The sequence below is a fragment of the Drosophila yakuba genome, chromosome 3L, assembly GCF_016746365.2.
Source record: "Drosophila yakuba strain Tai18E2 chromosome 3L, Prin_Dyak_Tai18E2_2.1, whole genome shotgun sequence".
NCBI classification, from domain to species: Eukaryota; Metazoa; Arthropoda; class Insecta; order Diptera; family Drosophilidae; genus Drosophila; species Drosophila yakuba.
Genome location: NC_052529.2, coordinates 16,760,616 through 16,788,611, shown reverse-complemented (window position 1 = coordinate 16,788,611; position 27,996 = coordinate 16,760,616). Strand labels below are relative to the sequence as shown.

The 27,996-nt window shown below is 42.2% G+C and overlaps 1 protein-coding gene across 2 annotated transcripts; it reads right to left on the bottom strand.

Moving 5' to 3' along the window:
- Positions 1-373: 373 nt before the first annotated feature.
- LOC6534338 (sodium-dependent nutrient amino acid transporter 1) lies at positions 374-27,920 on the bottom strand. Of its 2 annotated transcripts, XM_015195094.3 has the most exons (6): positions 27,756-27,920; positions 13,627-14,280; positions 5,871-6,102; positions 2,930-3,075; positions 2,739-2,875; positions 374-2,673 (listed from the first exon to the last, which is right to left on the bottom strand). In XM_015195094.3, the coding sequence occupies exons 2-6, from the start codon at positions 14,269-14,271 to the stop codon at positions 897-899; spliced, it is 2,937 nt and encodes a 978-aa protein (XP_015050580.1). In that variant the 5' UTR covers positions 14,272-14,280; positions 27,756-27,920; the 3' UTR covers positions 374-896. The 2 variants fall into 2 exon arrangements, with proteins under 2 accessions (XP_015050580.1, XP_015050579.1); XM_015195093.3 differs by lacking the exons at positions 13,627-14,280; positions 27,756-27,920 and adding an exon at positions 7,762-7,948.
- Positions 27,921-27,996: the final 76 nt, after the last annotated feature.

Below are 27,996 nucleotides of genomic sequence, written 5' to 3'. Positions count from 1 at the left end.
CTCTGCGGCTAAACACAAAAGTATTCTTTTAGCAATTTTAAATAGCATCTTGGGATGTTCACTTGCCCAAATGTCGCCAGCAAAACCATTTTGTGCAAATTTGTATCTAAAATTTATAGCTCGAAATATTTGAACATATATTCTAAGCTGGATTTTGGTAGTTAACGGCGGCAGAAGCTATCGACACGATCCACCGATCATGTTCGAACATGTATGCTAATTGAAATTCTGGTTCCCCAACTTGAAACCATGGATAAGATGTTTAAGTAAAAGTTTTGTGATTAGCAAACAAATTTAGCACCCGACTTGACAAATACCCGAACTTTGGTATTTAATGTGCATAAAATTGCGGGGAAACAGAAAACACGGGCGATCATAATTTACTAATCCTTCTATTTATTACATAAGATCGTTTTCGGAATCGTTGTGTTTAATGTAACTTTACAATGGATGCTTAGGTTATGGGGTCATAAGCCTACGGACTAACTAAGAGCTGAAAGGGCTTAGGGTTAATTCAGTTAATTCATGGTTTTTAGGCACTCGATTCCGTGCTTAGGATTAATGTATACTCATTCTTTCCACATTTCCTGCTCCTGATTTCCAGATGAAGAACAATGACAACGGAATTTTCTCGACTTAAGCTAAGGAACTAGATCGTATAACTATATCTAGGGATGCTCTCGCCTTTTTCTCTATCTCTCTCACTCTCTCTCTATATATACAGCTCGCAACTAGAAGATACACTTTCCATATGGATACGGTTCGTTATTCGAAGCTTAAGGTTAGGTGTGCCGTAGGTGCAACACGGATTACAGATACAGATACGTTTGTTTTGGATGCAACAAGTCTTTTGAAATGTGAATGCTTCGTTTCCCACTCCTGGTCCTCCCCTGATTTCACAGCTCCGTGGAATACTCCTCCGGATTGACGTTGAATTTCCGCCAGCAAATGTGGTCCGCCGCTCCACCGGACGTCGCTGGAGGTGGCAGCTTGTGGGAGTTCACATTCACCACCGAGCTGGCCGACCGCTTGACATGCACGCTGGGCGGCGGCGGCTGGGCAGGAGCGGCCAGGCATCCCGTGGAGCGGCCCAGCGGATTGCGGGACATGGCCGAGGTGTAGTTATTGTTGCTCTTGCCATTGCCATAGGTAATGGATTCGTTTGAGGGCATTATCTCTATGCGCGTCGCATGTCCTGTACCGGTTCCACCATCGGAGAGGCGGCGGATGTAGACCACCTCACGATGTTTCTCCACGGATTCCCTGGGCGGTCGCATCTGCGTTTGGGTCTGCGGCTGAGCGGTCTGCCGCATCCTTTGAGAATACCTCGACTGCTTCGCATCACTGGCCTGGAAGGGAACATATTGCTGCTGCGTGATTCCTGGGAACTTATCCACACTTATGTCCTCTTCAATGGCTGAGTCCCCAAACATGGATCCGCTGTAGTTGGGAGAACTATTTCCGGGCGTGGATGACTTCCAGTGCTGCTGATGCATAGGCGTCTGGGTTTGACCTCCATTCTGTACTCCATATTTCGTCGCACTCGAGTACTGGCCCTTCTTGATGGAATGCGTATAGTCCCGGGTTCCCCTTCTTCTCAGGGTAAAGTCCCTGCGTCCTGTGTCTTGGCATACGGAGCGCCACTGCTTCCAGGAGTGACGGGCCAAAGGATCCGCCGGACCCCACTCCTTTGCTGGCTTCGAGGCCTCGCAGATCATGCCGAAGAAGTTGTACTCCACCTGCCGGAAGATCTGCACACAGGCGATGATCACGATGATGGCCAGGACAAAAAGAATTGGCGCCCAACGTGGGATATACTCCGCCAACACGTCGTACCGATCATCGTCCGCACACCACCACACCAGAATACCAGTCAGTATAGCCGGACAAATGACCCACAGCCACATCCACACCCGGAAAATGGGACGACCTATGGAGAACTCGAGGTCAGTGTAGATGTTCTTGGCTCCGTAAATCCAAGTTATGGCAATAAGCTCGAACACCAAGGCAGTCACCACCATGGTGCCCACCAATCGCGAGTCCAGCACGCGGGCGATGAGGAAGTTGGGCGCCGCGAACGAAATAACGGCCACCACCAATCCAATCAGGCAGATTACATAGTTGGGGCGTCGTGGCACAAGACGCGTGGAGGTATATACCGCCACCGTGATGGAGACCATGGCCGAGAGGATTATCAGGGCGTAGATTAGGGACGGGACCAGATGCTGTAGTAGATGGCTGTCGCCCTCCCGGGATCCGTTCAATACGCGGTCGTAGATGGCGGTTAGGGGCTTCAGTTCATCCATATTCTGAAAGCCATTTGACGACAAATCAAACTGGACCATGAACAGGGTCACGGCAATGGCGTTGATGAGCAGGTTGAAGCAGAGATAAACCACCGAGGTTCTCACAGCGTCGCCTTTGTACAGGAACTTGCCAGTGACCATGGGCAGAGCTCCAAAGCCACAGTTTACCGAGAAGAGGACCTGCATCAGGGCATTGAACCATATGTTGCTCTCGGCAAGCAAGCCACAGTCAAAACTCCACAGCTCCGGGAAGTAGTGACGACTGAAGGAGTTTCGCACTTCCCAGCCAGTGAGTGTGCAAAGCAGGACTAGACCAACTAGTCCGAACACGAATAAACTGCGCCGCAGGATTTTGGCATTGTGTGTGCTGTTAGATAAAAAATGTGCTTATTAATCTGTTACAAGAAAAGTTTTTTTGGCGTTTAATCTTACCACAACATGACAACTATCCAGAGCCCTATTAGTCCCGCTGCCAGGAGGCCAAAGTACAGAGGATTGCGCCAAAATGGTGTGAGAAAGGTCAGCTGCAAGCACTCCTGTCCACTTGTTCCCGTCAGGAGGTATCCGCTCTGTAGGATATAGCATTTTAAAATACATTCTCCTGGCAGAGTCCTTTCACTTACCAATCGCAGCTTGACGGGTCCCGCGCACTCGCGGAATGGCAGGTCATTGGAGGCGAACATCCCGATGTAGGCCAGTGCCAGCACGGCCTGCAAGGACACCCAGATGGCCGAAAGCCAGGAGGCAAAGCGACTGATCATGCAGGCTCCTGGAAATATCAATATTATTTAGTTCATATTGAAAATTTTAAATGAAAATACTGATAATATGTATTTCATTAAAGTGAAAACACCTTACACATGGAATAACATTTACAGAAGCAACTGAGTTTACATATTATTTTCTACAAAATCAAGTTCTACAGCATAATTTATGTAACAAACTTAACGGCTTGGTCCAAATATCATTTTTAGAATCGGATGTAAACTCCGTCTAATATACGATCCCATTAAATAACCTTGCCAACGAACTACAAAGCAGCGGAAGAGGAGGAGCCCAGTTAATGAAATTACATTTGTGATTTAAATGGCGAAATTCAAAAGCGAAATCGTTCGTTTGAAAAGAGCTCAAGTGAAAACTAGTTATAAATGAGAACGAGATTTTTTAATATCTTTACATTAAAATTTATAACGTATTCTGCAGTAAATTAAAACCCATTCGCCAAACCAGATCAATTTGACCTTAAAAACACACCCAAAGCTGTGAATTAATATATGTATTGTAAATCGATTGGGGGACTACCCTACGACGACATTGAAAAGTGTCCGAAAAAAATATAATAATGATTTGATTTTCAAAGGTTTTAGGGTTTGGTTCGTTAGCTCCATGAAAATGAATAAAATATTTTAATTAGCATTGTCTGCTGTACAGACCGCAACTGTTTTTTCTTGTTTACCATACACTTCCTCTCATTCAAATAGGCCGCACTGGATTACGTTTGCCAATTCCGTTAGCACTGTTTTTTATGGTTATATTGCTGTATCGATCAAGCAAAAGGTGAAGCCACAAGAGCTCGCATCTCATCTGACCTATGGATTCTGTTCCTCGTTCATTCATATACGCAATCGGCACGTGTCATGAATATTTTGCCTCATTTATCGCAATTATAGCCTGCGAACAACTCACTCATAAAACGCTCCACTCGATGAGTTCGCTGATTTCACATTGAAATGGGTACTTTAAGCCAACGTCTGTGGCTTGAACAATGTTAAGTATTGCCTTTGGCCATTTGTGAGTTTTATAAGCTATTTAAATATTTAAGTGTTTATCAATGACAACTCTTTAGTTGAGCACAAAAGCAAACTTAATTTTAGTTCACCAAAGCTATTTTTTAAATGAGTTCTTAGCATTTACTTTTTATTTTAATGCTTACTGTACAAAATTTAGAAATAAGTTGTAATGAAACGGTTACTGTAATAAGATGTGTTACTATAAATCATTATGCGATGGAAATGCCAAACCATCCATAAAATATTTTTAAATGAGTAGCCATTTATGGAGATCTTTATATGCTGTTGACAATGATGTTCGATGCATAAATTTTAAAACTGTAGTTTATTGCTCATACGCACTGTTGCATCGCTCGTCATGTTCATATTATATAAAATCATCTGCACTCTAAAATATTCTTATACAATAATAGATAAAGTCCTATTTACATAGATCAAAAAAGGGCGATACAACGAAGGCATTCCTTTGCAGCCACCAAGCATTCACGTGTTTTGTTGGTGTTTTTATTATTACTGAGGTCTTTTCGAAGGTGTTGTGTCGTAATTTGCAGTTGTCGTTTTTGCTTTTTGCCATTATTAGTTGTTGCTCATATTGCTCATTTTTGAATTCGTTTGTTTCTCGTTACAATTGTTTTTGGTTTATACTTTTGTTCATTTAGAATTTGCCTTAAACGTCTCTATGGTTATTTTTTGTGGACGCGCCGCCGCCTTGGCCGCGATACCGCACCACCATTTTGTTCGCCCGTTTCCATTTCCGCTTCCGGTCCGTTTGCGGACCGCTTCCTGTCCCGCCCAAGCACTTAGCTCCCTGGCAGAAGGGGGCGTGGCGGGCGGCGATCAGACTGGGCGTTTTATGTCACCACCAGATGTCCTTGTGGCCCCCCACACGTTGTCCGTCTGCCCCCGCTGCTGATGGGGCGGCAACTGGGGGGCGTGGCGAGCGGGCCACAGTAGGCGGGCGGTGGCCGCGGGGGCGTGGCGCGCCAGCGATTACACGAACGGGACACACACACCAATGCATTTTGAGGTTTTAATATTTTTTTGTACGATTTTCAGAGATTTTTTGCGGTTGTCCTGATGACACGATGATGATTTTATCTACTAGGTCACATTTAAGTAAGTCTTCTCTTTTTTTAGTGTATTTTATGTGTATTTTTTAGATTTTTTTGTTTGCATTGATATAACTTTGGTCTGATATTTGTTTTTCTCATTTTGTCATTATCATTTTCAATTCGTGATACATGTCTTAGACTTTTGCGGTTGTTGATTTTGCTTTCTTGTTTATTTAGCTGCTCCTGTGCTCCTGTGCCCTTGCAATTGCACTTGCACCACCCCCTTCTTTTCAGGAGTGGCACCCTGTGCGCCTGCTCCGGCCTTGGTTTTTGCTTCAGAGAGTGAGAGAGAGATGACGAAAGTTTTGCAATCGTAACTTCGGCTACCAACGGACACAATTCGAGAGAGTGGGGGATGAGACGGGATGTGTCCAACCGTCGTTGCTGCGGAATGCACGACCGCCCGCTGGAGGTCCTTGCAACGAGGATATTTAAGCTGTGCCTTGCGGAATTCCAGCTTGAGAATTATAAGCGGAAGGACGCAGTGCAACTGCAGAGCTTTCCCCAGCAAGCTTCGTCCTGCAATTGGGGATGCAAAAAGCTGCAGCTGCAGCTTTAGCTTTGGCCCCATTTTGTGCCCCCAAAATGGGGGATGCTTCCGTTTCTGTGCACCTGTTGCCTGCCGAAAAGTATGCTACCCCCGCCGCTCCGTCGAAACTCACCTTTGAAAATGGGCGAGGCGCGCCAGGTGTGCGCCGCCCCCTGGCCCAGAAACTGGCCCACCGAGATCTCCAGCAGAACCATGGGCAGGCCGACTAGAAACAGCAAGACCACATACGGAACCAGGTACGCCGACCCGTAGCGGTCCAACTCGCGTGGGAAGCGGACCACGTTCGCGAAGCTCAGGTTCAGGCACAAACAGAGCACGAGCCCGCGGAACACCGAGCATTTCGTCTGCAATGAAAAGAAGTGGGACAGGTGTGGAAATTAGTTTAGACAGCATTGGATAGCATGGAATAGGCATTAACCCGCCCTAAAGTGGACCCATTAACTATGCCCACCAAAATTGGAACATCACCCACTAAGCTATATTTGAATATAACTCGGAATTTAATGCATTGTGACACGCTCTGTTACCTTATACAAAATATGCTCACATATAATGGCAAGCTAAATTCTAGTTTTAAATGAAATTGAGCACATCTGAAAATCGAATTAATAAAAAAGTAACATGTGAATGTGAAAAGCTGTTCTAAGGTTCAAGGACCTCGTTAATTAGCGTGAATGGACTCAACTCCCTTCGAAGAAAGTAAAAGTTTGTAATGAAGCGAGTAGTTTGCTGTCCGCAAAATTTGCGCAGCTGATGAGAAAGCCCAAATCTACAAATGGCTGTCATACTCGTATGCAAACCCATTTGGGTTCGTTTTTGCAGCAGTCACAGTTGCCGCATCCGCCGACATTAGGCAAAAACATGAAGATACTCCCACAGAGCGTCGCCGTCATTTCCGGTACTTCCGCTTTCGACTTGTGTAATTTCGCCGTGCTACGCTTTATTTTCATTAATTACACAATTTTGCTTTCTGTTTATTTGTCTTACGGCTCATATTCCTCGAATTCCCCCACCCATCCCACAGCCAAGCAAACTGGCTTAGTTCTTTGTGTTCGCACAGTGAGCGGCAAAAGAAAGTGCCAGTGGCCGCAGCAGCAGGGTGTCACGGGGTATCTGGGGATCTTATTAAGCGGCGGCCAAAGTACCAAAATTCGCTCATGGCTCTAGTAAGTCATCTGCGAAATGTACAGCATAAGCCCATTAGATGTGCGCGCGCAAAAACATCAGCCAGCAACTAACAACGGTCCTCACTTTGCTTACTTTCCAAGCGAAATAAAAACAAGGTGGGAAAATTGCGTAGCAACTGAAGAATACCTTGGATTCTGCAGGTATTCGAAGCTGAACAATCTCATTAATATGTTTTGAAATATTAATTTATAAACCATCAAAAACTGATAATAAGTCTGAATTCATTATTTAGCTTAAGTAAACAACTTATTAAACATTCGTATTACTAAACGCTTTTAGTTTAATTTAATCAAGAAACTGAATGACTAATTAAAAGGCAATCAACGCAAAATTTATTAATGTAGAGCTAAACGACTAAAACAAGTATTGTATGATTGCAAATTTATGTTCTATGCTTGTAAATGCTCATTTATCAGTATTTTGTTTGTTGTATAATTGAGAAGCTTCGCAGGGCTCATCCAACTAGGCCCTAGTTTTGGTACAGGGTATCGCCAAAAGTCAGCTGGCGTAGCGCTTCTAAGTGAAATTCGTTCAGTTAGGCAAACGTTCAGTTAGGCAAACGAGCTGCCAACAGGGCAAACTCAGCATCTAAAGGTAGAGAAGCGGTAACAACGTGACGCCCAGGTGAAGGCAGTTAATAAAGCGAAAACCGCACGGTGAAAATGTAAACAAAAAAATCGACCAGCCAAGCGGCGTTTGGAGTTTATGAGCGTGCAGATGACGAGCATTTTATAGGCATACCATATCATCATAACATCATCGTATCATATCATATATCGTATGGCTTATCATGCATGATGGCCCTCAGCACTCACTTTTCGATAGTATCGGAAGGGTACGTCCTCGTGCACAACGTATAGATAGTCGGCTAAATACTTTGTCGTTGGTATCTCCATCTTGGGACAGACTTTGTATTGCTTGTAGGTGTCAAAGAACTTGTCATTTTCTTGCATTTGTTTGTTGGAGCATACAAATCAGGTTTTGTATTGTTATGCTTTGGATTTTACTGCGAGGTTCTGCGAGCAATGTTTCCCTCTGAGCTGAAATTTTAATTGCACTGCACTCGAAAATAAATAAATTACAATTAGCGCGGGCACTGGGGTGTATTTTGAGCATTTCGTATTTATTTTTTAAACATCATGCTAATTAAAGCCTCGACTTGGGGCATTTGTGTCAAGAAAATAACAATATTTTTTATGCAAGTGGAACAAGTTATCACGTGACGACGACAGCGAGCCAACAAAAAGCGCAGACTTTTAAAATAAATTGGCAACACCTTCAGAGCCTGGCCCTGAACCGCTTATTGAATGTCTCGCCGTCTCGTTTTGTTTTTTATAGCACATAAGGTATTTATATTTGTATTCTGTATTTTTTCGCATTTTACACAAATCGCCAACGCATATCAATGACAGTTGTCATATAATTACAGTACGCGAGCTCCTATTCTATAGACGATATAGTGACTTGTGGTCGCGGATTGCCTGGAACTTGGTTGCATTTCATTGCACAGAACGCATTCACTTTACACTTTTGCATTTTGCCCGATTGCACTGCGTTTCCTATTTTCTCTTAGCTGCTTTTATTTTTCCTTTTACTATATGTTTTTTCGCTTTTCGAAGCCTTTTGGGTGTGCACTCATCACTGCTGCAGCGTCGAGTTGCGACTGCGCAGACGACGATTTTGATTGGGGGGAAATCGAATTCGAGTGCCCGAGGAGAAAGAGGAGAAAGAGGCGACCGAGAGATGGCCAAACAAGTTTCCCCCCAATAGGTAAACTTTTATTTGGGATCGCTCTCTGCCCGATTTTCCTCCGGCTATGTTTTCATCTGGATGAAACTCGGAAACTCTGAAACTCAGAAACTCAGATGTTGCTTTTGGACCACACCGAGCGTGCGAGCGAGCGTACCTAACTGCTCTCTCATTAATGCAGAACTGACGACTGACGTAGTGCCGGCGGCAGCGAATACAACAGCACCACCAGCACCACAAGCAGCACCAGCAGCGGCTCCAAAGCAGCGACGGCACCAAAGCGTGGCTTTCTATGCACAGTGGCTGCGCAAAGTCAGCGCACGCCTCCGCGCATCTGCTGAAAACGCCGAGCCAACAGCACGGCTCACTGGGTTTCTTCGGAAATTTATGCATGCTTCTTTCAGCACTAGAAAAAAACTTTACTCGTGCAATGAAATACGGAGGTTTAGTACACAGTGTTATTATTCATTAAATCACATAACGATCACTTCAAACTTTATGTGGAAATAAAAACATTTATTCCTGATTCATGTTAAGACAGGTTGTGGTTTTTCACCCTAAAACGATTCTTATTTTTTTAGCTTAGTGCTTATATTTGTTTTAAGTGCACCCAACTTAATCGTCACAGGCTTATTAAAGCTCTTCAGCATTCTAAGACGGCCCACGCTAGTTAATTGAAAAAAAGATCAGGGAACACAAAGATGCTGGCTGAATGAAATTCTATTGCTATTGCTTAATGATGCCCTTAGGCCGCGTTCCCATGTATCGAAATTCATCTGCATAATTAACTTGTCTTCTGCACAGCAGGAAGTGGACACCGCAAAGAGCAGAAACCGTCTATTAGTCTTGGCTCTTTGAGCCGCTTCTCATACTAATATTAAATTTTATTTTAACACGTTCTTTGGCGCAGAAGAAAAATGAGCGTGGCAATTTCTAATTATTATGTAAGCATGCGAGCGAAACTGGCACTGGTCGCGTAATTAACAGCACTCACTGTGTGATCAAAAAAAAAAGGGGGAATGAGAAAAATTATCGCTGTAGCGCCGAGCGAAATAGGTGGATTGAATGGGCGCAAATGGAAAAAATAAATATTATTACCAGCTAGAATTTATATTTGGCATCAAAGTTCTGCCATATCAAGCGGAAGTCCGTTAAAATGCTAATAAAATCAAACCAATAGGCTTTGACTTTCTCAACGATGATCACATCAAGAACTTAAACACTTTTAGCATAAATAATTGCGCTTTTTTTGGCTTTTTGACGGTCGGCCTGTGCCTGGCATACCGAATGAGCTCTAAAGAGGTATTATAAATACACGAAATATGAAAAGCCATAAGCTAAGAGTCAGAAGTAAAAGCGTGGGCTGGGGCCAATTAATTGAGAAACTTAACCCATAAATACCCGCCAAGGTTTCTCTGGGTTTCTTCTATCGAGAATTGATTCCGTGATTGTGTCAGAATGGAAAGGTCTTGTAGGCTGCACAATAATTACCTTCAGTGCGGTATCACCTGAAACTGGAGTGTGAAAATGTCCCCACAATGGGGATGGTCACAAAAGGTGTCCGAAATAAGGCTATTGTGAGCTGTATTTGATGTTGAATAAGCGATGCCTCGACAATCTCTTTGACTGAACGGATCTGGGCACTGGAGCATGGACAAGTGTACCTGAGGAGTGGTAGTTATGGTACTCGCATCTGGGCTATTGTTTTACGACTTGGATTGCGTCTCGGGGGCTCTAATCAGTGGCCAGTGAAAGGAGAAGTCATGAAGCCATGCAGCTGTGTGTGATATCGTTAACTCGTCAAATGGTCTCGGTTACACCCAAACCCGGTAGAGCAGTGTACCGTGGATTGGGATTGTATATCGTAAAGCTCAGGGGAATTCTGCCTGATTATCCACCGATGTCCACTTTCACTACATACACTTTTCCCGATATATCGATGCAATTCTAATAGCCCCACGCAATTAGTGTGTTGCATCGAACCAGTTTGCAACTGACGTCATATCTTATTTTCATTTCTTTTTATGGCCAAAACGTGAGTCTTGCCACCGCCGAATTTGCACCGAAAGTATCTGCGAGATTGTACTGGCTGCCACTGTGTTTTGTTGAACTTGTTAATCAGCGAATTGGAAACGAAATAACATAAGAGATGAAGTAACTGAACAGCCCGAGAAACATGCATATGGGCAGAGGTTTTCGCTTTTGGGTCTTGGGTTTTGGCCACTCGCATGAGCCGCAAAAGTAATGGAAGTGAAGTGGCCAGGGACGAGGGGCAATCGATTGTGGTAAGCAAATTGCACATTCAAAAAGTCCCAAGTTAAAAGTAAAAATAAGCAACGAAATATGCGAACTGCCAGCAGACATGAAATTAGCCGAGCCCATTGGCAGATACATTTTTAACTGCGAGACCATGAAATTGGTCAATAACTTTTTCATTTGAACGCAGGATTTCGGAAGCAAAGAATTTAACTATTCCAACATCAAGCTATTTAATAAGTAATTATTTCTTCTTTTCAGCGGTAATGAAATTTGTATGTCTAATCAACAAGGAAACAAATAAATTAGTTTTATATAATTGTTGTAAATCACTTTGATATGAAGAAAATCAATAAAAATAATACTTTTTTAAACGGCATACTTAATCTTAATGTAAGCCAAAACTAATCGAGATGCAAGAAAATAAAATAATTTTACTATAATCATGCATTTTACACAAATTTAATAATATTGGTATAATTTGCTTTTAAACATAATCTTTGAATCAAAACAAAACAAAAGACTTAGGAAACAAACTCATTTGCCCTTCGACTATGCAACACTTTACGTGCTTGGGTTACCGTTGGCTTTTAATAAAAAACCATAGCATAGTTTAAGGGTCCAAATGATTTACTTGACATGTCAAATGTAGAAATGAGTAGAGTAGAGACGACTATGTGAATTAATTAAATATTATATTTTTTAAACAGCAATAAAATAATATTTGAGGTATTTAATAAAGATAGTAATAAAACATATTTAGTAAAATACAATAGGTTCGAATGCATAATGAGAAATCAGAAAATGGGTAAATAAATTAAAAGAAAAGGTTGTTACATTTTACCCAATTTTAACAGGAAAAAGTTATTTAATTGCTGCTAATCTGTTTGAATTCAGTAAGATAAACTTTGAAAACGTCTCAATGACTAATTCCACATAAGTTGTTGCTTTCATAAATGCTGTATTAATTCGTGTTATCAAATTAGCTGCACGCACTTCGGTCGATGTGTTAGTTTGTGTGTGAAGCTAATTAAGGCCAATTAGCAGCTGTTCGACGCAATTCATATTGCACTTGGCACTTGCACTTGCACTTCCACTTGCACACGGCGAGCGAACCTGGCCTGAATGGGTGAAAATTGCGGGAAACAATGGGAGAGCTGTGTGGATGGGTAAGACAATGGCCAAGCGACCAGCTGGGCCCTATCCGGTCCACTCCACTCCAATCCGATCCGATCCAGTCCGGTGCCCGCTGCCTTACTAACCCAAATAGGAGACAAATGCGAGCTCACAGATGCCGAAACTAGTTTTATGATCGTGTTTATGATGCCGCCGCGCCGGACAACCCTATAAACAATGACTATTAGACCAAGACCCAAGGATGGGCTGTGTGGAAGACCTGCATTCCCCGCCTGGTTCGATCAACAAAAGAGCTTCAGGTGTTTGAAGGTTGCCATCGCCACGCCCTCTGCTGCAGCCGAGTTTGTGTTATCTTGGGTAATCTTCATCTTGAAAACTATTCAAACACCTCAAATCCAACATTAGCAAACAAAGGAGGAGAGCAAACAAATCGCGCGAAAATTAACGCGCTTAAACGCTAGAAGGTATTACAGTCAGTAGGAAAAGTCTACAGACACATTCCATTACACAAATATAACTGTAAGCAAACTCATTATATAGTTATCTCGATACCCGTGATAAGAACATTTATGAAAATTGTTATCTACAATTGGAAACTCATTATTGTTAAGATCCCTATATTTAATGGCGGAAGTATTTAAACATTTCTTAAATGTTGTTAAAGGCCGATTGCACTGGCTTAGACAAATCGATTGATCGGAGCTCAGCAAAAAACAATATAAATATAATCTTGGGACCTGAGACACGTACACAAATTCATTCCGAATACTTTCAGCATTATTAAGCAGAGAAATAAAATTAACAGCAACTCGTGAGTAATCGATAAACGGAATCACCGAAGCTTTATTCAAAAGACTCGCCTCACCTGATGATAAGCAGCAGTTAGCTGTGAATTACCCCGACATAATTCTTATTCATATTCATTCTTATTAATTCTCAAAACATGTGAAGGAGAAGATGATTCCAATCGCTTCTGGCTACTCCATAATATTAAACAAAAGAGGTTCAACTTGAGAGATCTTCTGTGATAACTTCTAAATTGCCAAAACAGGTAAGACCACCACTTGACTGGAAGCCAAAATAAATTGCATACACGAGCTCCGGCTTCGAAGATGAACTACTTTTTGAAAGTTCCACCTATCGGAATGCTAAAATTTATCTCAAAAACGCTAATTAATATACATACATACTCTTATATTTGGGCACGGAATTAAAGACATGAGCTTGATATCCAATGAAGTTTCTTTAACAGCTTTTTCATGTGAAAAAAGATCATTTGGAATTTCCTAATTCTCCAGAAAGGCACTATGGTACATATATAAAAAACATATATTATTGTTCGATACTAAAAGTGATAAAAAAGTGCTATCAAAAGTAATAAAATCTGTCATTGGCTAATTCTACTTAAATTTTTAATTTACGATAACTTATCTACTCAGTGCCGTTAGGCACTTACAAAATCAATCAATTACTTTTCTAATAAATCTCAATGAATTCCCATTTTTCTCCATAAAACCACGCCCCTTTTCCCCACTCACCTGTTTGTTGGACTCATCCTCGACGGCGGGCAGGAGCTTGGCATTGCTGGCCGTGGTGATGTTGTGGGCGGAGGCCGACACGGAGAAGTTCTTGGACACCGCATCGTGGTCCATGTCATGGTAGCCACCCTGGATCTCACTCAGGGTGTTGTTGCTGCCGCTCAGGGTGACGATGCCGCTGGAGCTGATGCGACCGGAAGTGGCGGTGGTGCGACCGCCACCACTGTCCACCACACTGGACACCGTGGAGATGCAGCTGCGAGTGGTTTGTGGTGAGGGCGTGACGGTGGGCAGGTCCGTCTCGTTGGCCTTGGCCCGTCGCATATTCAGCCAGGACATTCGCTGCGGCTGTCGGCGATCCAAGGTCACGGATATCTGTTCATTTCCGGTTCCGCCACCCGTTGGCGCTCCGCCTATATAGACGCATGTTCTCGACGTCGCCGTGGAATCGCTGCGCAAGCGGCTGGAGTTGTCATTGTGATTGCGGTTGTGGTTGTTATCATGGCGCGGCAGAGTTGCCATGGCGCCGGATATCTGGCGGTAGGTGGGCGTGGCCGGGGCCTTGGTGCCACTTCCGGCACGGGCTAAACTAAACTGTTCGGCGAGGGCCTCGTCGCTGCTGCGCGGCTTATAGCTGCTGCTCATCGATCAGATCTGCCAGATAAAGATAAAAGAAGAAGAGGATGGTCAGCTGAATTTATCATTTTAAAGAAATCGATAGGGGTAAACAAATTGGGGATCAAAAGCATTTCGAGGAGTGGCACATAATCTCAAAGTATCAAATTTCCTTGGAATTATGTAGAATATAACAAAAAAATTTTGCCAGAAGAATTAATTCTAAAAGAAATTAACTCAACTACTATTCAGATACTTGATATGAAATTACATATTCAAGTTGTCAGATATATTATATGTAATCTTCCGATATTTTATTATATATTTAATAACTTTTGACATTTATTAATATTGTAAAATGGTTGATATAATTAAATGATTCAAGAATAATACCCTTTATTTCTATTTGATCAATAAACTGTCATTTACAATGAGAACGTTTAATTTTTAAAAAGCTAAATAAGGCAAAACTGTCAGCATTTTCTTTGTTTCGGTGGGTCAAATTCGTGGAAATATCAGAATGACTTCAAAGGCCAAATCCCCGAGCGAAATTCACACGCAGCCCGAAAATCATATTAAAAATACGATTATATCCGCTTTGGGTTTCTAACGAAATGATTCATATGGGAGATGGGATGGGGTTTTTGTTTTCGGGCCTGTTTGGACAGCGATTTACATGCGAATTGAACTGCGAAAGAGAACAATGTGTGTCCGTTGAACGGAAAGTGAAATGTCGCCACAATTCGCAGCTATGCGAAAGTGAAAGCCCTCCAGCCATTCTACTTCAAAGTGACGACCATATTTTGACTTGGATTATGACATTGTTTTCAGAGATTCTTCGATCATCTTTTGTAGTAAAATTCAGCACAAATCAGAGCAAATCATTTCATTTCTGCTCTAGACAGGTGACTTTTTCGCTGCCGAAATTTCACTTGACTGGTTATTTTTATCAGACATCGACAGTGAAAACATCTCGGCTGAAAGTTGGCAACAATGAGCGTTGAAACAAAGTCGTAAAACCAACTGTTTCAATATGAACATGGCAAAATGCATAAATACAAAATAAAGAATCGAAAGACACACCGCGATATCAGTTGCTTGCTCTCTGTTTCCCAACTTATTATTTTATTGACCTGAAAATGAGTTTCTCGTGCTAAAAATATTTCTGCCGATCCATTGACATTGTTTAACCCATTCTCTGCAAAGTCAAAAAATTAACCTCTTATTTATAATATGCAAATGCATATATGTATATACAAGAGAGAAAAAGAATTGTGTACTGATAAAATCCATCCTAAGCTCAACCTAACTCCTAAAGTCAGTAAACTGATATCCGTATTTGGAAGCCACTAAATCTAACAATGTATTTTCAAAAGAAAGAAATAGAAAAAAAAGAAAAGCTTTGATAATTATGCCAGCTACCGTCTTCGAGCCTTGGCAAGACAAACTGAGCCAATATATGCGGCTAATAATCATTAATTAAGCCAAGTGCTCAAATATGTTCGACGATTGGTGTTTATACATATTTGCACCGCTGGATACAATACAATTCAAAGGCATGATGACTCAACTCGAACATCACACTTCGATTATTAAGATTGTGTCACTATATTAATGATAGCTCTTCTCCGCTCTTATCGGCACAATGGCACACATTTATCTTGGCAACAGCAGCAGCCTTATCACAATCACCTGAAATGCATATTTACAAATAATTATGCATGCTTGCATAAATGGGCAAAAAAGGTTCGGTAAAATAAAAACATGGAGAGAAGAAAACAAAATCCACTTTTAACATGCGATCGAGTTCGGTGACCAGCAAAACAATCCAAAAGAGGTCGTATCTCGATCTTAGCCGAGTATTTACACAAATTTTCGCTCATTTACTGCTGTTCCAGGCCGCCAAGTCATAAAAATAAAAACAGTTGAAATAAAAGGTGATCGACTGTGGATATATGGTGTAATATATCGAAATGGGTCAATAAAATATTTTGCCAAATACCCCATTTAAGTTAAATAAAATAGATACGAAACTATCAAATTAATTATTACAAGCTTTAATTTTCTGAAAGTTTCAAATATTAACAAGAGAGAACGCTATAGTCGAGTTCCCCGACTATCTGATACCCGTTACTCAGCTAGTGAAAGTGCGAAGGACAGTTTTTGGCGGTTTGTGGGCGTTAGAGTGGGCGTGGCCAAAAGTTTTTTGGCGAATAGATAGAAATTTACAAGACTAATACAAAAATGAAAAAATATCAAAACATTTTTCAAAAGTGTGGGCGTGGCAGCTTTGGGCGGTTTGTGGGCGTTAGAGTGGGCGTGGCAAAAAGTTTTTTTGCAAATCGATAGAAATTTTCAAGACCAATACAAAAATGAAAAAATATTAAAACATTTTTCAAAAGTGTGGGCGTGGCAGTTTTGGTCGGTTTGTGGGCGTTAGAGTGGGCGTGGCAAAAAGTTTTTTTGCAAATCGATAGAAAATTACAAGACCAATACAAAAATGAAAAAATATTAAAACATTTTTCAAAAGTGTGGGCGTCGCAGCTTTGGGCGGTTTGTGGGCGTTAGAGTGGGCGTGGCAGCATGATTCGACAAACTTGCGCTGCGTCTATGTCCCTGGAGTCTGTATGCCGAATCTCAACTTTCTAGCTTTTGTAGTTCCTGAGATCTCGACGTTCATACGGACGGACAGACGGACAGACGGACAGACGGACAGACGGACGGACAGACGGACATGGCCAAATCGACTCGGCTATTGATCCTGATCAAGAATATATATACTTTATATGGTCGGAAACGCTTCCTTCTGCCTGTTACATACTTTTCAACGAATCTAGTATACCCTTTTACTCTACGAGTAACGGGTATAAAAAGAAAATTGTTTTACACTACGATAATGTTGCATCATAATGTAGTATATAATAAACTTCTTTTGTAACCAACTGCAAAGTCTATCTTAGAGCTTTGAATCCAGTCGAAATTTGTATTTTCCATAAAGTCCCTATTTTCAGATCAAATTACTGCAGCCAGCCGATGTTTATCCACAAACAGGCATTTAATGAGTACCGGGTATCGAAGTGTTTACGTCTTCGTCGGCCAAATGAAGGCACCAAAGTGGATGACGGCGGCGTCTCCGTCTGTTGTTATTAAACATTTGGCAAACAGCAGTGGCGCCTTAGTGGCAGAGATTTGCATTTGCCAGTCGCCGATACAGATACAGATACAAAACGGGGAGAGATGTGAATGCCTTCAGATACTTTCGGTGGCCGAGTGTTAAGCCCACTCACACAGGCGCAGTGAGATGGCAGACACAGATACAATTTGGGAGGAGTCGGGGCGGAACCAAAAGCGGGATCGCTCGACCGTTGGCCAAAGACTCGGAAACCCAGTCCAGCGGGACGGAGTCAAGGGATCCGGCGATACGGCGATCCGGCGATGCATCAAGTTACAAGTTATTAACAGGTACGAGGGCGAGTACAAGTGTTGCCAAGGAAAGCACCTCACCATACCCGTAGATGTGCCGCACATAAATATAAGTACATATATGTATATCTATATCCGTGCCTGCTTTTCTTTGTGCACTCAAACCGAACGGCGACAAGTACGAGAGTTGGGGCTCGGAAAAGTATGACACTTGATAAAGGTTCTGACGAGGGCAGCATATATAGTGAGTACTATCCTATATATAGAAATGGCGGTGGTGCCACCAGCAACTTCAACGCCACCAAAGAATTCAGCCGGGCGTAACCACAACGCAAGACAACACAAGACAACTGCCACTGACCAAAGAAAACGCGCACATTAACTCGCCATTTAGCCTGTAATTATGGCCCGGAGAACCCAAACAAACCGCACAGAACCTCTGATCATTCCACCTTTGGTAATAAAGTTTTTTAGCTGAAATTATCAAGGGTTCACTTCCAAGGAAACCCGAGATTCAACTGCTTTGGCAGCCATTATTTTTAATGGAAAAGCAAATGGATGGATGAATCTGGCATTATTCAAATAGCTTTCCTCATGGCAAGCTTACAAAACAAAGAACGGGCAGATCAATCAGTTATTGAAGGTCAAAGTGGTTGGTGGTGTGGTTTGTGATAAGCAAATATGATAAGTTCCTAATGGACTTTAAATGCGTACTTACAGATAGAATCAGACAAAGTACATACTGTTTGAAAAATATTTTTATGAAATAATTGCAAAGGAAGTTTTAAAGATTATATCAATATGGCTTTATCAACTGTTCTCTCATTTTCAGCTATTGAGAATATGATTTCAGAATACTTGTTTCAGTTTTTCTCAGTGCTGCAACCTTTAACTTTAATAACATTCCCGCCGGATTACCATCAATTAAACGGCCCACGATGATTAAACTCAAACGCAATTGTAACGAGCACACGTGGTTGACCTTTGACAGGGCGATAGTCGAACTGCCAGCGAATCGAACGCACATTACGAGTATAAGAGTATAAGGCTGAACCTGAACCTGAGGCAGAAATGTCACAAACAACATAGTAATTTCCGTTTACAAACCGGCTGCGCTAATTAGTGTCCGACCGTGTGGCTAATTTGGTGATCATCCAACGGGGAGAGCAAATCAAATCAAGTCACAGCTAATCTCGTGGCAACAATTCATTTGGTGAATCCATGGGTATAATCGCAATTGGCATGCTGCTCGGCTATGGGCTGCATCTGTATCTTTAATAGGCGTATCTGTATCTGTATCTCAATCTGCATTCGAGTAATTGAAAGTCTGCGCTCGGCCTGGCGTAAAAGGAAAGTAAAAACTACTTAGATGGGTCTGACTATTTCTCCTCTTTCTTCTGCTTCTGTCGGCTCACAGATCACAGCCACCAACGAAAGTAAAAACAACAAAGCCAAGATACTTGGCTAACTACCAACTACCAGCTAGCAGCTAGCAACTAGCAACTGACAACTGAGTTGACACAGTTTCTCAAAAGGGGAAGATTATGTAAAATTATGTGCAAATTGAATTGAAACTCAGGCGACACAAGTAAAAGTATCTGCACGAGCACGAGTACGAGTATCTGTATCTCGGCATCCGCGCGTGTCGGTATCGCATTGATTGCCTCTTATTGAATGTCCAATTCCAATCGAGTCTAATTAATGCTGTCCGCTCTGGGGACACGGACCACTGCAAAATCTCGCCGGGCCACGCCCCGCGATCGGTTGACTGATTCCGATTCCCCGATTCCGAATCAAAGCGAATTTTCAGCGCTGTTTTCTCAACAAATTGTCACATCTGCGATGGCAATTCGAGTTCGTTTTTTCGTGTTAGTGGGGCAAAATAATGGAGATGTGATCCGAAAACTTGTTCGGCCATTATGGCTCTGCAAATCGCATTTAGCTCGTGGTAATTACACTTATCCAGAGATCAAGCCGGTGGACACTTTTTACTTTTTTCCGCCTGGTTTTATTGGACCTGTTTTGCGCGTGCAGATTAGCCAAGAAGTTGCCCACATCGACACTTGTTTCTCACTGGGTCAAGAGCATAATTGAAAAGATACACCAGGAGGCTCTGGCTTTGGCTCTGACTCTGCCTCTGGCTCTGACAACCGCAAACTCGATTCAATGGCTGATTCAGGACCGAGTTGGCCCATGATTTGCATAAATACTTCGTCGTGCTGCCCTTGCCGCTTGTTAATTGCATCAGCATCGAGTCGCTGGCAATCATAATCGGTACTCAAAACAAAACTCTACTAAGCGTCAGTACCCCCAAACCATTTTGCCCCCTCTCCAGTTGCACAACCGAAGTTTCGCTTTTGGTTTCGCACAATGGCAATTATCAGAATCATTAGCAAATGAATGGGCTCCACCTGCCCCCATCATTGACATTAGATTTGCTTTCGCAATCGATTCGAGCAGACAGAAATAGTCAAATGGCAATGAAAATGGCGGGATGCTACCGGAATAATTTCAGTGTTAAAACCATACTCATGCCAGGTGTTTGCGATCGAGTTCTTGAGCTGATAACCCGTTTTCAAAGAACTTTTACTTCGCCAAGTCAGGTGGAAAATTCTCTTTACTAAGTTTTCAGTTGAGCTTGATGTGTTCCCGGTACTTATCTAACCTTTTTCTTAATTTTATCATACTGCAAATCCCACTCACGTGAAGATAAGCTTTAATACATTGCTAAAAATTGTCACAAATAAGGAAGTTTCCCACAGTAGATTATGTTGCATAAGTTATTGAGCTTAGAATATAAACAGGAAAATATTTTTGAACAATTTCATTTAACCAAAACGATTATGTATGTACATATATTTCTGAATTTTTGTATCCAAACAAAGATTAGTTACCGTGGAGTTCCGCGTAATAAACCAGATTATGTTCAGGTCAGCAATTACATACACTTTAAATACAGTTCTTGGCACGCAAATATTTAAAAATATTTCGTTTTTCACAGAATTTCAATGAACTTCTTTCCACTTCTTATTATGGCCAGCCTAAGGTTGAGCCGACATTCATTCATCACTTGTTAGGAAGTACATAATTTGTATTCAAGTCGGCTTCTGCTTTTTTTCGGGCAACAAGCGAAACTGGAACTGGTAATCAGAGACGTAACTCTGATCCAAATGGCTCATTTGAATGCTCCATAAAGGGCAATTGCCACACGGCGAAATGGGAATCATTGAGCCACGGGAGCCGTCATCAATTCCGATTCAATAGCGCACAAATTCATGGAAATTACGTTCTCACACACGCGATAAAAAGCAGACAAAACAGCGAAAAACATTGAAAAACATTGAAAATGCGAAGTACAAATACAAAGCGTTTTGCGGTAACAGAAAAACTAAGCGACGACTACGACAGGTTCGGCGGTACTGACGGACTGCCTGACTGGCTGACTGCCTGAACCGAGCGAATCGACTGAGAGCGGAACTGCGATGAGCCGGGCTGAGCAGAGCCACAGGCTTGGATAACATACATACCTGACAGGTAGCGACGGAGCTGAGCGGTACAACACGTGTAACGGCTAAATGTATCTGCCAGATACACAGCTCCTAGCCCATCCGATCGGGCGTCTGGTAATCGCTGTAATATCAGCGAAACACGCCAACCAATTCAAGATAACTCTGGAGAGAGGGGCTCTCTGCTTAAACATATCCTGCACGCAAAGAAATTATATTAAGCTTAGAGCTGTTCACAATAATCGATTTGAAAATGATGTATCTCTTAAGTCTTCAGAACCAGAGAGAAAGATAAGTCGCTCTCTTTTAATCATATTCAATAACGAAGGAAATTATGTACTTTTACCTAACATATTCATATATTTAAAGTTGATAGGATGCGAAATTGTCTTTAACAAATTCATAGATATAAAATTGATGTGATGCTAAATGGTTTTTTTAAGCTTAAATACAATATTTTTGACAGTTGTTTGTGATTAGTTTTAGTTGATTGATTCAGCCTTGCGAGAAGTACATTATTTTTCACTGTGTACCCAGCACATAGGAACAAATATCCGAGTCCCGAAACTGCGTTTCATTGAGGGAGGGAAACCTTCGAACCTTGGCCAAAGAAGCCGCACAACAAAGAACAAGGCGAAGCGAAATGCTCATAAACAGGAAATTAATCACTCGAGTGTGTGTACAATGCGCCGATTCCCATTCTCAGGCCCTCAGGTAGGAGTATAAGTATCTTAGCCCGAGATCCTGCTGGCGGAAAAGGACGAGGTCGTAAGGAAGTGAGAATTCGAGGGTTAGGGCAAGGTAAGGTAGAACGATGGATTCCCATTTGCCAAGGTCGCTCAGGTCTCAGGTATTACAACTTCATTCGCTGCGTGCAATTCAATTCTGTTTATTTTGACTTTTCGATTGTTCGGCACAGTGCAGCATAAAAGCGATCGTAAAAAAATTCCCAGGTAGTGCGACGCTACTGGCATAATGCTAATGAGTTCCTAGTTTGAGTTTTTCTTAACGATGATTCAATGGCGAGCCCAGAGATTCTTTGCCAATAACTAATTACAATTGGAGATGTTGCCACTTTCAGAGGAGGTGGAGAAGGCAGAGTTACCGGTTTCCGGCTCATTTCTAATTATAAATCAGACAACTCAACAATTACTTTTAATATTAATTTAGCATGCGCCCAGCAAATATTTCATGGCCCCAGAACATTTGCACCTCATTGATGTTCCTCATGAGCTGGGGCTAAAAAAAAAGAGGGCCTAAACAGCTTTTGATACGAAAAACGTGCGAGTGCTTTGTGTTGTTTTGGTTTTTTGTTCTACTCAGAAATTAATGAGTTAAGGAAACCATCATTGTAGCATCAATAAAAAAGAGCTTAGCAATATTGATGTTATTTAATCCGATTTCTGATTTATTTTTCTCCATTCAGCATGTTTTCTAAGAAACTCAGTCTCTATTTGTTTAATCCGCAGATTTTAATTCCGATTTTTACTAATGATCCCATTACTTGGAAACTCAAAATGCGGAATACCACATCAAATCTTATAAAAGTACTTAATAAACAATGTCAATAATTTTTAAAACAGAAGTCAACACACTATTTGCCTTAGATAATTCCCTAATTTGATAATTTAGTCTTCCTGTGCATTGCTGATTTATGCAGACACTTTCGTCACAGCTGAGCTTCCCAGGTAAAAACTCTTTTTTTTTTAAAGACCTCAAGGCAGTTGAGCTTCATTTTGTTGGGCCTAGGAGGAGGGGAGAGAATGTAATAATCTTTGGAGCCACATTAGAACCAGGCACATCAAAACGAGGAAACTGGTCTATGTGTAATGTAAGACACGAGTTCGTCCACTGCCACGATCACGTTTGCATGGTGAAAACAAACCAAACCAGACGAGCAGACACTCGAAAAAAAGGGGACGATAGCCAAGTCGGCTTGCCAAGTAACCTGTCAGTTACCAAAATGAGTGCAGAGCCATTTTCCGCAGCATGCTTTACTAAGCCCCACATTACGCTTTTTGTTTTGCTATTTCCCAGCCGCCTTTTGGCCACTTTCTAGCAGCAGACTGTAAGACTCTTAGAACCAAACAGCCGAGCAAATTGCACCACTTTGCGGCGTTCTGGTGGCGAGTCGGCCCAGGGGCATCGTTACAATGGCCATTACCGGCTGCAGTGTACCTTACTGACACCATAAATGGTCCACCAGTGCCAGTCCCCAGCTACGGAGTTATGTGCTCTAGGTCCAAAGAGGGCCTTTCCGCGAATGTGAGTCTCTGGAGTTACTTTCCACCTGTGTTGCGTGGCGGCAATCGAGCTGCGAAATCTGCAACTCTACTCCCAATCGAATATGACGTGCTCGGGCGTCTATTCTTTCATCGTTTCTAAGAGCCAAGTCGGCGCGATATCGCAGTTGTCTCTTGGCTTTTCTTAGAGGTAAGCTGGACGAAGAAAAGAACAATAGATTGTGGTTCTTAAAATGAAGACATTAAATAACGAGGTTCAATCAGTCGTAATAGACAGATCGTAGGTACTGCCTAATTTCACATAACGATGATTAGAAAAGTCCCTTGCATCCAATATGTACATATTGTACATTTGTACGTCGAAGCTGGAAGTTAACTTTTTGCAACTTTGTAGCTTAAAAGTTAAATGAAATTAATCTTCATTTCGACTCTCCCTAATTTCCTTCTTTTCTTATTAAGACCAAATTCATCAGTAAGACAAGGCATTTACTTATTTATCAGCTTATAAACAATAGAATTTTACTTTTTAACTTCTTCTTGAGATCGGGAAGGGCATTTTGCCCCTTTTAATTCGGTTACAACGACTGTGATGGGTTCACACAGTTCACATGGCTCATGGATTCGAGAACACGACAGCCATAAATAAAGATTCACCCACCGGGGTGAGAGGCAGGTATTATGTGGCTGGCTATATTCAGATTCAGTTAGCACTTGCCGTAACTCTTCTCGCCTTTATTTTTATTTATTTCAGAGTGACTTCATTTTCTCAGGCCTGAGCCGAGTTATCTGACTCTGAGCCTGAGCCGGTGACATGCAACCCCCGTTTCGGCCTTTTTATACACTTTTTTATACCCGTTACTCGTAGAGTAAAAGGGTATACTAGATTCGTTGAAAAGTATGTAACAGGCAGAAGGAAGCGTTTCCGACCATATAAAGTATATATATTCTTGATCAGGATCAATAGCCGAGTCGATTTGGCCATGTCCGTCTGTCCGTCCGTCTGTCCGTCTGTCCGTCTGTCCGTCTGTCCGTCTGTCCGTCTGTCCGTCCGTCTGTCTGTCCGTATGAACGTCGAGATCTCAGGAACTACAAAAGCTAGAAAGTTGAGACTAAGCACACAGACTCCAGAGACATAGACGCAGCGCAAGTTTGTCGATTCATGTTGCCACGCCCACTCTAACGCCCACAAACCGCCCAAAGCTGCGACGCCCACACTTTTGAAAAATGTTTTAATATTTTTTCATTTTTGTATTGGTCTTGTAAACTTCTATCGATTTGCAAAAAAACTTTTTGCCACGCCCACTCTAACGCCCACAAACCGCCCAAAACTGCCACGCCCACACTTTTGAAAAATGTTTTAATATTTTTTCATTTTTGTATTGGTCTTGAAAATTTCTATCGATTTGCAAAAAATCTTTTTGCCACGCCCACTCTAACGCCCACAAACCGCCCAAAACTGCCACGCCCACACTTTTGAAAAATGTTTTTATATTTTTTCATTTTTGTATTGGTCTTGAAAATTTCTATCGATTTGCAAAAAATCTTTTTGCCACGCCCACTCTAACGCCCACAAACCGCCAAAAACTGTCCTTCGCACTTACACTAGCTGAGTAACGGGTATCAGATAGTCGGGGAACTCGACTATAGCGTTCTCTCTTGTTTTATAGTATAACGCTCCATTGTTTGGAACAATGTGCGCCGCACACTCTTTTTTCCACATGCATTATAAAACAAGCACATAACTATACTAGCTAGCACCTATATATGTAGGTGTTTCATATGCACATAGCACACTTACGGCGCTTATTGTTTGAGCTTTTCCGATTGCCAAACACCCCGAAAATATTAAGAAAATACTTGAGCACGTATGCCGCAGATTAGGTGCCAAGTACACCGGCGGTCAGTTCTGCTGATGACAGCAGCGCTGGAAAATGTGGCATTAATTAGTCTAGGTCTAGGGTATAGAATCTAGAGTCTAGAGTCTAGACCCCACTCCGATCGCGAAATAACGGTCAGTTGGGCGGGCTAAAATGAAAATGTGCGGCCCACAGCGAGCCATATTGCCCATATTGCAGTTGCCAGAGAAAAAAAAAACAAGAAGCGAAGAGGAAAATAAAGAAAGAAAGAACGAAAGGTAAGAAAAACTGCCTCTGGCAGCTAACCTCAAGTAAACTTGGGTTCTGGTTCAGGCCAAAACCGGAGGGAGATGGTGAAAAAAACCTGATGACTCAGTCACGAAGCACAAAGTTGATGGCTTCCCCCTCGGGAAACTGGCGGAAAGTCCGTATAGCGGGAGTGGGCGAGCTGTGGGTGGGGGCACCTTCCTCTATTGCCGTATTACTGCAGCTGAGTAAAATATTGAAGCAAACGATAATGGGCAAGTGCAAATATTCAGCTAGCGATGCATTCTGCGCCGGATATTGCACGGCCATAAGCCATTTCCCATGTAGAAATTGCTTAGTGTGCCACGCAAACAGGTAAACACTCTATTTAGAACGAAAACAAGAGTGACTTTGAGGCACCTTCGTCGCAGTTATCAAGTGCTAAAATGTACGCAAATAAATGAGCGCAAATAAACGCGTTTTTGGTTCTAACTGCTCTCGAATATAGTTAGTTTTTAGGCACCTCCAACTGCTATTTTCCAACCCGTCATTCTCCTACAACAGTTTGTTCATAAATACTGTTCAGCTGAAAATTAAATCTTTCATCTCGCAAACACTTACATTACGTTCTTATATAATATTATTGTGTAAAACGACTAAGTGAGTTGTGGAACATTGGTTCTCTACGGTTATCAAGTGCGAAAAATATTTACTCAGCATGCAAACAATAAAATGGAACGACAATTAAAATAAGCAAATAAAAATTTCAATGGGGCCAATCAGTGAAATTAAATAAGGTTTGCTGATGTACTATATCAAATGAAAACTTTGATATCGCCGCAATGGAAGAGGGGTACAGTGATGACATCTGACACTATACTCGAATTCATTCATACGCAAACATTGAGTGAATTCAGCTGGCACTCACTGTCACTGGGTAATATGCATATTTGCAAAATTATATTTCAAAGTTGGCATTGAAGTAACCAGATACGGGCTTACTAAAACTAAAAATGAATTTTCTAACCAACACATTCAAGAAGGTATTTATCACATTAACAAGTTCATGCTGCCACTCATCCCTGATGTCTTCATGACTCAAGATCACCTCGGTGATTACAATATTTACTGATGACATAGATAACTCTGCCACTTAATCACACCACATAGTCAGTCGCAGCCTTATCGCACTTTATCCGTTTCTTCCACAGCAATTGCAGTGCGTTTCGAAATCCGTATCGAAGGGCCAAAGAGTTGAGTGCGGACTGAACTAGCTAATTATAGCGGAAGTCGAAAATGCACCGCCAATATCATTGGCATAATAGCATTGAACTTGCCAGACGATCGTCGAGCGATCGCGACCGACTGACTTTCCAGGGGCTTATCAAGGTGGGCCAGGTTTCGGCGAAGCTTCGTTAAAATATACGGCAAGAGCAACTGTGACGACCGACAGTTAAGTCTAAAACAAAAGCCAGTTGTTGAAGAGGAATGGTGAGCAAGGAAAAACCGTGGAAAGGCGAAGTGATCCCGAACGAGTAGTGGTATAAATAGGCTTGTTTTGGCAGAATCTAAGACTAAGTAAAGGTATTAAGTTTAAAAACTAAAATTATTATCCTAGAATCCATTATTAATCCTAAGCTTTTTCCGAAGGCGTTACGAAGAGTCAGTATTTCAACACCTCATTAGGCGCTAAAAAGGATTGTCTTGTTTTATGCGTTTCGAATCCGATGGGTTTTCCATGACATATGGGTTTTCCACAACCATAAAAATGTAAATGTCTTCTGTTAACCGGTATCCACTGTACTACACGCTGCCGAAAAAGTGGAAGAACATGAGCACGGGAGCGCACGAAAAGCACAAAAAGCGGCGAACGTGTGTGCATGAGAAATGCAAGGCGGAGGGCAAGACAGGCTAAGGTAAGGAATGGAACGGCTGGAGGAGATGGATGGTGGATGGTGTGGGGGATGGGGGATGGGGGTCAAGGGAAGGTAGGGAGAACCGAGTCAGGAGCGACAACCGCAGCACGAAACTGGTCGGACGGGTCGCCATGGTGGCCATGTTTATGGGACAGCCCAGACAGGAGGGAGGATCAGTTCGGATCGGATCGGAACGGAACGGCGGTAGTCTAACTTTTTGTTCTCCCTGACGGAGCTTCATAAAATATGCACCACACTCAGTCGCATGCGTTGCGGCTTCTCCCATTTTCCATTTTCCATTATCCGTTTGCCATTTGCAATTACCATTTGCATTTCACGGAGTTATCAACACGGCACATGAGCACACACGGAAACACGTACGGCTAGAACAATTTAAAATACACGAAATAAAATGCTTATAATGCAGTTGAGGAAACGACGCGGACGGACGACAACCGATGCGAAAGAGGCGCGCGACTTGACTGGGAGCTCCAGCCCGAACTCCAACTGCTGGCGACCGAAAAGCCACCCCGGAAAGCTCGCTTTTCGAGCTGCAGAGCTCTCT

What these genes read in the sequence shown, in the direction of transcription:
- LOC6534338 (XM_015195094.3), bottom strand. Translation starts at nt 14,271, where the DNA reads ATGAGCAGCAGCTATAAGCCGCGCAGCAGCGACGAGGCCCTCGCCGAA. An exon ending in AGGATGAGTCCAACAAACAG is followed by an intron (nt 6,103 to 13,626) that starts GTGAGTGGGGAA and finishes TTTTCATTGCAG; the next exon opens with ACGAAATGCTCGGTGTTCCG. An exon ending in GACCCGTCAAGCTGCGATTG is followed by an intron (nt 2,876 to 2,929) that starts GTAAGTGAAAGG and finishes TATATCCTACAG; the next exon opens with AGCGGATACCTCCTGACGGG.